The sequence below is a fragment of the Centruroides sculpturatus genome, unplaced genomic scaffold (genome assembly GCF_000671375.1).
Source record: "Centruroides sculpturatus isolate CEXI.00-Female unplaced genomic scaffold, Cexi_2.0 scaffold728, whole genome shotgun sequence".
Taxonomy (NCBI): domain Eukaryota; kingdom Metazoa; phylum Arthropoda; class Arachnida; order Scorpiones; family Buthidae; genus Centruroides; species Centruroides sculpturatus.
In genome coordinates this window covers 323,418-339,820 of record NW_019384847.1, presented here as the reverse complement: position 1 = coordinate 339,820, position 16,403 = coordinate 323,418, and the positions used below count along the sequence as shown (strand labels likewise).

Genomic DNA, 16,403 nt, shown 5'->3' with positions numbered 1-16,403 from the left:
TATTCAATCATTTCTGCTATAATAATAAAAAAAACAGAAGAATAATATTATGACATAATATTAATACTATTCATTCTAAACTTCATTCTAAACTTCATTCTAAAAGCAGAAAATTTTAATGTAGACATCTACTCTATTATTGACTATTTTAAAATCTCAGTTTACTTGTTTCTTCTTTGAATTTAACAATATATATAAACTACAAGCCATTCTTTTACTTATTTAAATTAATTCAAATTATTAAGTAGATATTTTGAAAAAGTATATACATAAGATTTCAAAGTATGAAATAAAAGGGATAGATTTTTTTGTTTTAAACTGTCGTAGTTAAAGATTAATTAAAATATAGAATTATGTTGCATCAAATTAGCTAAGAAGTTTAATATATATTAATGAACAGAATGTGTTATATAACAGATAATTTCTGATATTAATTTCACATTAATTATTAATTATCTTAACATAATAAGCTTTATCTTACAGTTGTCATCTTTATTGTGAATGAAAAGATAGCATTGTTCATATTCAAAATGACTTTACAAAATTCAAATCACATCCAGAACATTAATATTTAATTTCTTTTTTTAATGAAAGATAAATTTATAAATTGCAAATTGTCCCAATGAATTAATCCTAATACAGGTAATCCCTGTATAACACAGCACTTCTATAGCACAAATTCACTCTAACATGATTCAAGAATTGGCAAAACCCTCGAACAACATTAAATGTAATAAAAACTATTAAAAGCAAACTTTATCTAATTTGAAATTAGAGAAATCCCCGTACAACAGTTCAATAAATGTGATAAAGTTTTTAAGTGTGAAAGATACCTCATTTGACATTTTTCATTCAAGTGCGTATGTACTATCAGATTTTCTTGCATAATTTTTGTGAACTATTAGTACTTAAGTATGTAAATTTTCTTTTCCCGCCTTCTATCAATACATGTGGTCCTTCTCAAAACTTGTTTTGGTGTTGCCAGAAGTTTTTCCCTTATTCCATACTTGCTTTATTCCATCCCCGGTTTTTAGATCTTTTAACTAAAAGCAAGCAATCTAAAATAACATATTTTTTGCAAAAGGTAGAGCATGAATCTGAAGATAATGCTGAAAAATGCCCAGAGGATAAGGATATCTTGCCAAAAAGAAAACACCCTTGGTTAATAATGCTTAGTGATGATGAAGAAAACATTGTTTAATTTAAGAAGTGATACATATTAATATAAATACAGTAGAACCTTGAAAACTTGGCCTAATGTGGACCGAAGGGTGGCCGAGTTTTTGAAAATGCCGGGTTATCGGGAATGGGGTTAAAAAAATAAGTACGAGTGTTTCCTCAGAAAATACTGTACTGTACTGTACTTGTATGTATTGTTTACTTGAGAATATAACAGAGAATAAACTGCCCAAATATTCTTAAACAAAGGAAAAGTACGTCCTTTATGAAGGCATAGAGCCTTTACTACATGAAAATGAAAATTAATGAATACACTGTGTACAGTAATTTACCTGATAAGACAGACCTCAGAAAAATACTTTATGAGAGCCTTTATACTTTTATAAAGCTGTCCATAATGAAAATTAATTAACTAAGGATTTTTTTGCCCTGCCAGGGTGTGGCCGGGTTATCGAGAGCCGAGTTTTTGAGGTTCTACTGTATCTTTATTAAAATTTTTTTATCTTAATTATGAAAATATAAAAGCATATTTTTTTAATTTTTGGAACCTAACCCCCCCTTTTCATACTAGTTCTTTGTTTCGTATAACACAGATTCTCATAACACGGCAATTTTTTAAAACAATTCCCATGTTATACAGGGGTTACCTGTATCTACAGTACACTTGTATGAAACACATTAATAAATCAATAATTGTTTAGTATTAAATATCTAACCTTTTCTTGAATGTGAAGTTCCTCCATATCTTTGGTGGCATCCTCTTCGTCTTCGATGGTCATTTGTTTTTCTTGTTCTTCTTCGTCACCTTCGTCGGAATCTTCGTCTCCAGAAGAATCGACTGTAACATTTACTGGTGGAACTAGAAAAATAAACAGATATTTATCAAAGTGATGCATTATTATTTAGTTTAAGTAAATTATATAGAGTTTAGTAACATGAATTAGTCTTCTCTATGTTGAAACTGTGCTTTTTTTTTTCTTTTGTTATATTTTGAGACACCATGAAGTGTTGACACTAGACACTGGACTTTCCTCATCCACTTTATTTTATGTACTTTATAGTCTTTAAACTAATTCTTCCAAGTGCCAAAGACTTTAAAGTACATAAATAAAGTGAATCAGTATTATAAAATAATTATTCATGATCAATTAAAGGAGATGAATCAATTATTTTAAAATAATTTTGGAAAAATTTTCAGTTTAAAAATTGCTCTTGAAAACACAGATGAAGTGTGGAGAGAAGTTACAATAAGTAAGATCAGGGCCAGTTGACAAAAATTAATTAATTCCTGAATACACAAACGATTTCCAAAGAATGATTCAACTCTAAAACTAATAGTAACTTAGAAAAATTAGACAACTTGGACTAGATCTAGAATTAACTGAAATAGACAAGAATGCAGTTCAAAAATTGTCCCAATCCCATTACAGAGATCTTACCAATGAGTAAGTTACAGTGGAACCTTGGTATATGACCTTAATCGATTCCTGATGTTTGGACTTATACCGAATAGGACGTATACCAAACCAACCTTTCCCATAAGAAGTAATGTAAAAATGATTAATTCATTCTCATGTAAAAAAAAGTGACTGGCTTTAAACACCTTGCTTTCCTGGTTAGTTCCTGCTTGATTTTTCATGAGATCAACATGTATCTTTTTAGCTTTCTCACAAATAATTGCTTCTGATATGCTGTCGCCAGCACACTGTTTTTCAGTTATCCAAAGCAAAAGCAATTTCTCAACATGATCTAATGTCTTCAATCTCTGTTTAGAAATTGATTTAACCCCTTTTGCAACGTTAGCAGATTTAAAAATGTTTTTATTTTTTATGATTGTCGATGTCGTCATTCTCGGAATACAGTATGCAACAGTTAAATCTGGAACATGCATGCCACCTTCATATTTCTCAACAATCTCTTTTTTTCAGTTCCATGTGATTCTAGTCAATTTTTTAATTTTCTGTTGCTTTTCATTTGCCTTTTTGCAATTCATGATTAATAAAAATAATAAAATTTTACTTACAAATTAAAATCAGAAGAAATTTAACAAAGTTATAAACCGTGGCACCGCAAATGTCTAGTCTGGTCTAGTACACCGATAGTGCTGCTTGTTCATAAACGTGCATATAATTGAATTAAGTTGTATACCGAGCAAAATTTGTTTCGTCCAAAGAGGACGTATTCCGAACTGGACATATTCTAAAGCAGACGTATACCGAGGTACCACTGTATTAATCTGGATGCAAATCAACCATACAAAGCTCAGAGTAATAGCAATGAAGATTAAGACATAGAAACAGCAACAAAGGAATTCACATTAAAAAGTACTTGATGAAATGTTTCATGTCTGTGAATCTCTCGACAAAAAATAATGGATGGTGATCCTAATAGGCCTCAGATACACCACAACATTTTTGGAATAAAAGCTGAATGTCAATAAAGTTACATATGCAAAAACTGCAAGATGCTATATACAACTTAAATTGCATATCCCATTAGCAATCTGTTGTTCACTTCCGGACATTGCAGTTCCACAATTGCATTCATTGTGATGGCACACATTCTTTCCATTCAAATTATAAAACATGAAAGCAGTCACAATTAATTTAATGTATTATATTTACTTGCATATAAGATGATTTCACATATAGGATGAGGTATGACTTTAAAGATTAAAATACAGAAAATTAGATTTATTAATACAATTCTAATTTTATTTCATCTAATCACAAATAAAATATCAAATGCACATAAATGCATTTCATATTTTATTGTCCTGCAAAAATTACTGGCATTTTAATCTTTAAGGAAAAATCTTGTAAATCGGCAACAAAATTTTTTCATGTAATCAGGAATCTTTTTTGCCAATTCTTAACAGCCGAATCCATACTTATGAGTTTCTCCAAATTCTGATTTCCAAATAATTATCTGTTTTCACATGGGAATGGATTAAAACTTATAGTGGGCTGCCATGTGATTTTGGAATTTTAATTTGAAATTCAATTCAAAAGCTTTGTTTTTTCCTATTGCTATTCATCTTTACTGCTGCAATACACAAGAACAATTGAAACGACTCAGATAAAACATTTTTGTTTTTAAACACCATAGGATGAGCATCTGATAAAAAATTAAAATACAGGGTTCACAAAAATTATTGCAAAAACCTAGAATCCTTTGCTCACGCATATAAGATGACCTAGGTTTTTGAAGCAGTGAAAAATGAATAAAAACCTCATCTTATATGCAAGTAAATATGATATTTAATTGACAAGAATAGTGAAGATGACAAAGAATATAAATATATATTTGGCTTATTTGGGTGCAGCTGTAGTTTGTTTTTAACCAAGGATAATGTCACTCATGTCAATCAATACTAGATCATCACTAGTCAGCTTATTAGGACTATAAGCAAACACAGTCACACAATTCTCAACAGAAACTACAGGAAAACTTCTCTGAAGCAAGATTTCATCAAAAATGTCAATGTACTTTGTCTCAAATGGTCACATGTTACTGCAACTTTGTTAAAGTTGCACAGTGTTCGGGCCAGCTAATACTGAACATTCGATGAAACTGTGCCAAGAAATAGAAAATGACACTCTTACTGAGCTACATAGAAGATAAGAAATTTTTATAGTAGTCACCTACATTATTTTTTGAAAAATAAGTCATCTAATGTGTTTTTTTTTATTTAACAATCAAAGCAGCATTTAATTTACTACCTCTTTCCTTTATTAAGTACTATGCTAAATATTTATATACTTTAAAGATTTAATCATAATTTTGGAATATTCCTACAACAATCTTCTATCTGCCATGCATTGTTATTCTCACTTAATGCAATGTTTTTCTTGGCAACATTAACAACAATAACCAGGGTTTATCTGTATAACGTTTTTAATTTTTTTTAAATTAAAAATCTTCATCCCATCTATAAAATTTATTGTAATTTCACTCACTACTTTTTGAAGAACGAGTATAATAGGATGATAAGCAATAAAAGTTCAAATTAACATTTTTTTTTGCATAACAGAAATTTTAAATGATACTTTAATGCAAGAAAAATTTAATTTTTAGCAATGGAATAGTTGTTTTTATTCTCTGAACTGTTTACCAATGATACTGTTTGCAATTTTATTTTTTAATTTTGTGTTTGAACAACTTTAATGATAACCTCTCAAAGAAAGAAAGAAAAAAGCAAAACAAAACTGTACTATTAATCAAATTCTTAGTTATTTTTAGCACATAGAAGAGCTGTAAATAAAAACTGATTTATAATATTAAAGTGTCTGCACAAGTTAAAACTTTTAAAAAGTTAAAAAACTTTTTTTTGCCGCAAGGGAGCAGCAATGAAAATAATACACATTATATCACAATAAATAAATATTCCATTCTTAATTTATTTTAAAATTTTAATTGCTTGTTCAATGAATTAAAAAATTTCCATAGAAAACAAAAACAACTGCATTTCATTTATTCTGCATCACTTTTCCATATTTCTTAGCATTTCATGTTCAACTGAAAAATTTCAACATTAGCAATTTGAAATTTCTGATAATTTATTTTATAAAAATACAAAAGTATCATTTCAAGAATAAGATGCAAATTTAAAAAAAAAAACACTATTTAAAAAAAACAAAGGTAACTTTCAATATTGAGATAATAAAATTTTTGATTTGTTATGTGTGACACTAGTGTAAATTTTGGATTTCACATGCTTCAGAAACAATGCATGTATCCTGTAAATAATGCATGTATTGTTTCGAATGTTACAATGAACCGAAGTCAGTCCAAAAACATTTCTCCTTGACTTAACCATGGTTTTCATAATTAGCTATATTTCATTCTTCAAAAATAAGCCTTACAGAAATTTCCAAGAAAATATGGCTTCCAATAAATTTATAAATTTCATAAAATAATAATGACTGTCAGATAACTAAATAGGTTAAGGTGTCAACAACTCTGGAGGATCTAGTTTTAAATTGAGGTCAAGAACCTTAGGAATTATTGGGTGGTTTTTGTTCTGGACACAACAAATTCCAATACCTTCGATAAGTGGGCTTGGCAAACTTGTGTCAAGTATCAAAAAAACCCCTTTAAGTTCATAAGAAAAAAGTAGGAAAGATTTTATGAACATGTGTAAATTTATTTAAAAACAATCTAAAATTATTAAAGTAAAGAGTAAACTCTTCATAGTACAGAATATTCAAAGTAATAGCATTTTTCTCAGAATATGTGTCAGGCAGCAATAATTTTGTCACAGTAATAGAACTAAAATATTCTGTTGCCCATCAAAAATTCCTTATAAGTCTTTGTATATTTTCAATTAAATTCATTGCACTTACATTGAAATTAGTAATTATGTAGAATTTTGTTTTAATGATTTATTTTTAATTTCTCCATTTTACATTTTATTTGAATAGTGCACAAAAATAAAATAAAACTCATTCAAAAAAACAAGGTACAAAGTAGAAAATGCTTCAAAAAATAAATAAGTATTTTTGAAAAAAACAAAAAAAAGGAAAAAAGGAATACATGGTATTAATTAATTTATTAGATCTAAAAATTAATATATTATACAGTTTTTGCTTTATACCAAGGCTGCCCAAACCCTGGTCCGCCAATGCATTTGAATTTGTCCACCCACGGTAGCGGTCGGCTGTCACCATGCGCGATGCCATGCTACCAATAAATGCCAACCACCACATGATTGGTTGAATGCGGAATGAACTATGACTTGAGTCACCGCCACACTGCTGTTAATACCTGACCTATGCATTTATTACACTTGTTCTATTAGTTCTGAGTTGACTTTTGTGTATTAAAATTAAATTGTTGTCACCAAATATTGAAAAATTATTAGCTAATAAGCCCCTTCATAGGTCTCATTGATGTATTTTTTATTAGGTATTATTAAAAACATGTGCAATTTAAAGCTTTGTTTGATTCAAATACCTATCCATTTATAGAAGAATCATGAGTGTAAGCAAGTATGATTCACTAGGTAGCCTGCCGGCTGACAGGTAATTGAAATTATAGCACGCCTCCAAAATGAATTGGGCAGCCCTGCTTTATACTGTCCTACTCTTTACCATTCCATTTTATCGTCATAAAGCTGTTACTTTTTGTATTATCTTGTAAACACAAGATATATACAAGTTTATATGTTAATATTTTTATTTAAATATTGTATTTAATTTTTATATTTTTGTTACCATATTCATATTTTTCTTCTTTGTAAAACAGTGGACGTTACCATTCCTTGTAAACAAGTTCCCCTTCCATACCTTCTGATTCACCCAATCTGCTCAATATCCTTTTGCTAGGACCTTTCCTCCTTTTTCTTATGCTACTTCATATTCCCTCACTCTCTTCCTTTCTGACCGAGACCCTTAAGTAGACTACTCACAAATAATAATAATATTAATATTCTTCTATGATAACTCTGATCTTGCTGCATTTTAATGATAAGACACAATATTGAAAAGAAAACTTCCAACTTCAGTCTTATTCATTTTTTAGCTATTTTATCTTATATAAGCTCAAAATAATGAAAAATTTGAAAGGCTACCATCAACTATGCTCCAATGATATTAAGTCCTAAGAGTTTACTAGATGTACCTTGTTTACTACACCTTTAATCCTGTAAGAAAACTTAGCACTTAGAATCAAATGGTTTAAAACTTTCTTATCCACCCACCTTTTGCGGCATCCACTTTTTCGATTTGTTGAGCATCGGATTTCGACTTGCTGAGTGTGTCATAGCAATGAAGGCAAACTCGAAGAGGTTTAGAAGATTGTGTAGGTAGGAGAAACTTTTTGCTCGAGCATGGATTACAAACTACTGCACCACATTTTCTACAATGATGCTGAAAATTTTTAAAATATACTATTTTAATATTAATATGATATTCTCTTTAAACTAATATAAACATATCATGTGTGAACACAAATTTATTTAAAACAGATGTTTATAAATTATATTCTAATAAGATATATTCTAAAATGTGTTTACCAAAATTAATGTAATTTAAATTTCATGAAATCTGATGATTTCATGAAATTTAAATACATATACTTCAAAGATCGTAATTTCATTTCTGAAAGGCAAAGATTAATAATTTATGTTTACAGTTTCAATATGTATGTAAATCATATTCTTTTTCATTTTAAGTTTATAAAAGTTCTAGTTTTCATTAAGAATAAAACTGAGATTACATAATTGATACTAGACCAAGTATTCAGCAAGTTTGGAAACAGAAGTGGTCAGGATTTTTAAATTTTCTGGTTTTCTTGACCCAGACTAAATATATAATAATAGAAAATAATGAACAAAACAAAAAATGAAAATTATAATTCTGACAAAAAACTCAACTGCAAGAGGACTGTCTATATAATAGCAGTCCCATCAGAACTAGCATGTAATTATGCCATGAAAACTAAAACAAAGTGCCCAGATGGTGAACTACAGACTGCCAAATTCAAAATGCCAATTTTCCACTAATTCCAGATTTCCAGGAACTGGATATTTGGTCTGATACTGTATCTACATGTAATGTGAATCGACAAAATCATGGATGTTATTGTAAAAGATTATATTATATACAATCTTGTTAAAGGTGTGAGATCGAGCACTTGTTTTTGCACAAATTTAGAGAAAATCTTAAGCTTATTTCTCCATTGCGATTGTTAAGAAAACATTGAATAGAAAAAGGATTGAATGTTGTCTTTCTCATCAACAACAGCTAAGAAAGTGTAACAATTTACAGTTAAAGGGATGAGAACATAAACATTCATTTGTATAAACGGGATGTATCTAACGTTGCATGAACCAAAGATTACATTCTACGTCCCATTTCGACACCTTTTTATCTCCCTGGATCACCTCTAACCCAACACCTGCAGATTCGTCATTAAACATTTGATCACCTGATCATTTTCCCAGGCCAGAAACAAATATAAGGACGCAGCACCTCTACTTTGAGGCATTTGTCCCCCAGAGCAAGAAGCAGCTCTATCCTCTCTAGAGGCAGACAACACCAGTCTCCTGTCATGCCATATTCAGTGGATGTCCATTGAATGAACTTCTCCGGCCCGTATAGAACAACGGAGAGAAGACTTGACATATAGAATGGACTCCTTACAAAGCTTCCTCCTCACCATACAACATAGAAGATGATGGCTCAAATTGCCAAATAAGAAATTGGATCCCAAAACATGAAAAACATTCTAAGAAGGAAATGCCATCCCTAAACATTAAACGACAGTGATTATAATTCAACCTCAACCAAGACAGAAAACAGCATCTCAATAGCATCATTCTCAGAGGTATTTGAAGAGTCAAATTTGTAAACCCTCTCTCCGTGTTCAATATTAGTTTATAGGAAACTGGAACCGCATCTCACGAAGCGACACGGCTATGGGTAACATTTAGTTGTGCATTTTGTAACTCTAGATTTAGCTTAGTAGATTAAATGTTATTTGTATTTGTTAACCTGGCTACCTGTCGTCGTTCGTCATATTGACTTACTCATGACCTCCCCATTCCATTAATAGCCCTCCTAGCCATCCAACAGACATAGAGACTGGGTTTTACCAACCCGTTCTGATTAAGTGGTCATTAGGGATTGCCCCCTTGGCCCCCGGTGTAAAAAGGCATAAAGCAATAAACCATAAATTAAATTTGTTGTACATGATTATATATATGTACTGACCTGCAATGTAACAAGCACTAAATGATTGATATATTTATTACAGTTTATGGACTTCAAATGCATAATATCAAATCTTTTTCTCAAGATACCATATTACTTTAACCACAGTCCAAAAAACAGTTTGGTAAAACCAAGGAAATACTTAAAAATACTAAGTAATACAATTATCATATTGTTTTAAACACTCATGAAATTTAAATACATATACTTCTAATTAAATATTTTTCACTACAGCTAAGTTTAGTACAGTTTAACATTTATTAAAATATAGACAATCTGAAATTATATCATCGTTACTAAAATTTTATTAAAAATACATAAAATTTGATAAAACTTTGATAAAATCCTTAGTTATATATCTCTTATACTTTCCCGACTCTTCATCCAAGGTGAAATGTTAAAAACAATAAACTGGTATTAAAAAGACTTAATGTTTTTAACATTTCATCTTGGATGAAGAGTCCATTTAGTAATTAAATATAATACCTGACTTTGGTAATTTAAAAAAAAGTTGAGAGTAATTGCTCTTATTCTTTTTTAATAGATTTTATATCATCACCACTTAATTTTTAAATTTACTTACATCCTTATCTTTGGTCTTACTAGCAAATACTTTAAAAATTAGATCTTAGCCTACTTCAACAATCTTTTCAATTTTAAAATATTAAAAAAAAAAAAAAAAAGCACAGACAATTAAAAATAAGTTTCTGCAATACTCTTCAGAGAAGAAAAATGACTTTCTAAATACTTATTATTCGTAAAACATTCTCAAACACTTTCTGTAATTGTCCTCTAGTTTACAACAGATTAAATTATTAAAGCAGCATCTTTCAATTTTTTTTAAAAACAAACTCTACAATATATCAATTTATAATTGATAAACCAGTATTTATAACTTCCTTTATTCAGAAACAATACAGAAATAAGAAACTAACAAGCAGAGCAAAATACTTGTTAATATATGCAAGTAATAAATTGTTGAAACTTAAAAAATGGAGATGAGATATGTCTATTAAACATTTATAACAAAAGTAGATTTAATATTTAACGAAATAATCAGTTTCTAATTTATTTCTATTTAAAAAACTCAAAAACCTGTTCTGATGTTTCAATGACTAATTATTTGAAAGTTTAAGATCTCAAATTTGGATTGCTACCAACCAGTAATTATTCATTTTTATGAAATGTAAATGATTCATTACTGAACTGATAACTTTGATTCATTACGTAACTAATAGAGTGGTCCACTACTGAGTAATGTCGAATTATTCACTTATGACTCAGACTAAGCAAACATGATCTTTTATGGCTTGGAAAAGAGAATCAACTTGTGCATAAATAACGATTCATGTAATATAAATGCAAGAAAAGTTAAAAATGAATACCAGAAAGTCTACATTCAGAGTAAGAAAAAGAATTAAGACTATTCTTCACGATAAAAAATTAGAGCCATTTTATTTTTTCAGCTTGAAAAATATTTTTAAAAGAGTATTTATTTAAATATTATAAAGTCTCTGTAAATCCGCATGAAAAATATATAAATTTTCGGTTTAGCAGTAGACCATCACACAGCAGATAGCTAATTACTTCTCTTTATTTAATCACTGTATATGCATTTCAGCAGTCATAAGAAATTTAATTTAAGTATTTATTTAGAATAGAATCTGCATATGTTTAACACATTGTTATAGAGCAAATTACAAAATTAATAGCATAGCATTTGTAGACTCTGGGCTTTTTCATTAAAGTCAATCCATGTTTTGTTTAATGACTCACCGAAGTAATGTAGGCCATTTACCTTCTCATTCTGTGTTTATTCAAATCATGTTAATGTCAATCATTTGACATGCCCCTTTTATGGAGGGTTATAACTGTCTCACGATAGGAGTTAAAACCAGGATCTCAAGTATGCTTTTAAGTTAGATATGACTCCTTGATTGCATTGCATAGCTGAAGCAATGATTTATTGGCAGAAAGGATTATTATTTTAATGTTTTTAATGACATCATTAATATATGAATCATGTTGTACTATTGTCTACCAACAAAACAATCCTCTCTTTCAAGTTTACATCCCATTTAACTAAACAGTTGTAAAAATATTAATGTTTCACACCTTTAGAACTAAGATTTTTACTATTTTCAGTCACTAGAATTGCCTTTCACATTAGCATGGTAAAAAATTAATATGCTAAATCATTAGCACTTTCATAGTAAGTATGACTGGACATTACACAAAAGTAAAGTACTGTTTCATGTGCATTGCACATATTCCTTGATGAATATTTGGCAATAATGGTATTCTCTGTTCATTCACAATTAAGATAATGCAGAACTTTTCTCCTCACTAATGCATCTGTGTATGAATGTTCTTGTTTTCCCCCTAGTCAAACCATGCATTGTGTACAATAAAATCTTTCTCACATTTTTAGCTAATTCTGCTATCTAACGATTCATTACCATAGCATTAACATATTCAAATCATGTCATCATTTTGTCCCAATGACATTTCAATATTCATTCTATTTAGATACAAACATCTACTGAAACCCAATGCTTAGCAAATATACACCCACACCTGCCATAAATAATCAGGCTATAATTTGGAAATATTATTCATGAATTACAAATAAATCACTCTATTTTTCAAAATCTTGCACAAAATTGACTGAAATTTTTAATTGTGCATTGGCATTACATTGACTTTTGGCAAATTATAACATTGTTGTAAAATTTCAAGTTTATTTTTGAAAGGCAAATTTTTGCATTTATTTGCTTCTTCCATTAAGAGATGTCACACAATTTAATTAAATAGTAATGAAGATCACAGTTTTGAACAACAGCAAACAGCCTGTAAATGAAGTAATGAGTGCCAGAAATCAAAATTTAAACTACAGTATTGTATGAACATTGAGTGCAAGATTAAAACAACATATTAAGAATGATGATCATATATAATTGGATGGCTCAATTTAAATTAATTCTGACTGTTGAACTAATATTTATTGGAATTAAATAACTTATAACCATTATCATTTGTTTTGTTGGTTAGCCGTAATTAACCATTTAAGTAAATTCAAAACTTATCATTAGTAATATACTATAAACTGAAAAAGATACATATCATCTTTTAAATTCCAGCACTATATTTAAGTTTCAAATTGCAACCATTTTGGTCATGTTCAATGGCCATTATTAGTCAAAATTCTAAGAACATAATAATCAAACCACCATTGGAATTCCGCTTAAAAATTAGAATCTGAAGCACAATTGGTTATAACTCCGTAGACATTGTTTAGTAACACAACTTTAGTAATATAGTGATACTTATAAGCAAGATCAAAGAGCAGTGCCTAAATGTGAGAGAGACAAATGCATTATCTTCAGCCTGGAAATACATCATTGAAAAAAGACATAAAAACCCCTGAATTGTGTCCCCCATAACATATTTGGCTTTTGTGTTATACTATCATAGTTTTTATTATATATTTTTCTTATTTGCATATTTATTTATATTTTGTTAACATTGTATATTTTTTAGGTTTATTTTTATTTAACATCAACCTTATATTTCATAAGTTATTTATTTAATTCATCTCAGTTTAAATTTGTATTTAGAATACTTCAAAGGTTAAATTTTAAATGGAATGTTCTATTTGTGGAACATAGTCTATAAACGGTTTTAAGAAACCTGATGATGGCCTATAGGAGTAGGCTGAAAATGTTAGTGAATAAAAATATTCTCTCAGCAAATGAATATGTGTGGTAGAAAATTTGTACTTTATCTCTGCTGAGCATGTCCGAACTGTAAAATCTTTACATTTTAAAACATTTATCTTAAGTAACTATTTAACATTTAGTTGTATCATTTAATTATTAACCATACTTAATTTTTTTCTTTGATAGATTGGAAAAGTGCTAATTATCTTAATACTATAAATTCTTTTTTAGGACATGTTTAATCTTCTTTACAAACACTCATACTATAGCCATAAATACATTTCAGGTTTTTTTTAATCCTTTCATCAGTATGGCTGCCAATTAAAATCCCATTGTCTTTTTTTTTTTTTTAATAAAACTTTTTTGCACTAAAAAAAAAAATCATTAAAATCTATACATGCTTGTAAGACATCTTATTGGCAGAGAGACCATATCTAAATATATTTTACTATAAAGGTTTTGATTAGCTATCTTCTGAACACTACAATAGTGTGGTTTGCAAACACAGGTTTTAATGAATGCAAAGACATCAAAAAAAATAAACAATAAATTTTAATTGGCAGCAACACTGATAAGGGAATATAAAATAGCCTGAAATATTAACATATTACAAGTGTTGATTATTACATATTCTAAGATGATTTAATTATACTAACATTATTAAAAATTAGTATCTACAATAGAGCTTCTTAAAGTAAAAGGCTGTGAGATGACTTCAGAGAACCAGAGACAAAAATAACATTTTCATAAAATAAAATTGCTTTGACTATTCTTATTACATTATTATATGATACAGAAAAACAAAATTAAAAAATATTATGCAGAGGAATATTTAAATAAATTTACTCAATAAAACAGGGATTGCAGGGGTACACATCTTATAATTGTTGTCCTTAGGGTCACAGCATAAAGTTTATAAACAACTACACTAGAATATCATGGTTACTAATATAGAAGAGAAATGTTCATGTTAAAAGTTAAATTTTAGTATGACAACTTAATTATACAGAGAATTAGAGCAGTCATACTGCAAGCATACAATAATAACACAGTTATGAAAATTAAAAATTCTCTATAGAATTACAATCATCATTAAAAAAATTGTCCAAATATATAAAATGTTCCATTCAATTAAAAAAAATGAGAGGTTTGAATTTACAAAAATCAATCTTTAATTCTAAACTGAAATAATTTTCTGTCAGAATGATAAAAATTCAATTAAAACATTGAAGTATTAATTCTGCAAATAATGAATTGTTAAATCATCGTTAAAATCACATATTTAAAATTTTAAAAGTTATTGTATGATAAATTCACTTACTTTACGATTAATAATAGTAAATTGAGATTTTCTACAGTGCATACAAACTGATGCTTCTGAATCTGGCACCCAAACAGCAGCATGTTCTTTTGAAGGTTTTTTTCCAGCTATTTTTATGTATAAGAAATTTTTAGAATGACTTATAATAATGTATATAATTACAGCAGCATTTCATTAAAATATAAAATCTTAAATACAGTAGAGCATCATTTATCCAAATCAATTGGGGACTGGAGTTGTTTGGATAACTTATTTTTCAGATAACTGATTACGTACAAAAAATATATTAACCTATCCCATGTTAAAATTTTTCTCTGCTGCGTGTCGCTTCGTGTTGAATTTTCATCGATGTTAAGCCTAACAAAAATTTTATAATAATAATCGTGGCTATTGTATCATTAAAAATTATTTCTTTATTTTGTACAAACAAAATAAATATATTGAAAAATATAAAAACAAAAAAAATTATACTTTAGAAGTTAATCTAGTATCAAAAACGTTCAATTCAGCACGACACGCATCCTAACACACAGTACTCAGAAAAACGTCACACAAAAGTGCCAGTCCTGCCAGCTAAAATACACACACCAACAAAAAAAATATTGAAGTAGCCCAAGACATAGCCAAAGGTTGCAGCACCACAGCACTAGAAGAAATTTAAATTTTCTGACTGGAATGTTTTTAGTTAACCAATGTTTCAGTTGACCAGCTTTCGGATAAACGACGCTCTACTGTAATTAGCAACTTTTGGCATCAATTGGCAATAATTATTTTCATATCTACTTCTATTGTATAATTCTGCTCTGAATATCCAGAGGAGGTTCTGAACTTAGTTTTTAATAATAGACATTGCATATTATATTTTTTAAGGAAAAAAAAATAATCTAAACTCTAAGATAATCAAAATAACATTTACTTACTCTTTCTTATTAAATCTTCAACACATTTGTTAATATGGGCCATCCATTCTGTTTTTTCACTAGCAGTTGCTGCATAAACAGCAAACGATTTTGTTGGGGTTCTAATTAACCATCCATTCTTTACAGCTATTTAAAAAAAAAATATCTTTTAATTGCATATTAATATAAAAATCTTAAAATTTGATCAATCTAAGCATAATTGATCAATCATTTTATTGATGATAACAGCAAGATTATAATTTGGTTATTTATGTTTTACATGCAACATGATTATATTAATAAAAAATAATCAGATTTCACTAAAATAATATTCTAAAACTTTAATAATGTAAAAGTAGTTAAATTATCAAAATAAATATGTATATATGTATAAATTTTCTATGGAACATTTGAATGTTTATTTTAAAAACTTAGTTTTTATTCAAATAGGATTTACAAAAATTTCAAATATACTATTTCCTTAATCTTTTCGTTTTAGGAACAGGTAAAAGTCTACTTGGGTCAATTTCCCAGATCTGATTCCAATAGATTTAGCTGTTTTTGAAGGTGA

The 16,403-nt window shown here is 28.6% G+C and overlaps 1 protein-coding gene across 3 annotated transcripts in view; it reads right to left on the bottom strand.

The window, feature by feature from the left end:
- Positions 1–1,850: 1,850 nt before the first annotated feature.
- LOC111630392 (pleckstrin homology domain-containing family F member 2-like) overlaps positions 1,851–16,403 on the bottom strand; it is a 30,330-nt gene continuing 15,777 nt past the window's right edge. For all 3 annotated transcript variants that reach the window (XM_023374484.1, XM_023374485.1, XM_023374483.1), the window contains exons 5-8: positions 15,854–15,979; positions 14,934–15,040; positions 7,880–8,048; positions 1,851–2,038 (exon numbers count right to left, since the gene is read on the bottom strand). In XM_023374484.1, coding sequence (XP_023230252.1) covers positions 1,866–2,038; positions 7,880–8,048; positions 14,934–15,040; positions 15,854–15,979 — 575 coding nt within the window. In that variant the 3' untranslated portion in view covers positions 1,851–1,865. The remainder of the gene's footprint in view (positions 2,039–7,879; positions 8,049–14,933; positions 15,041–15,853; positions 15,980–16,403) is intronic.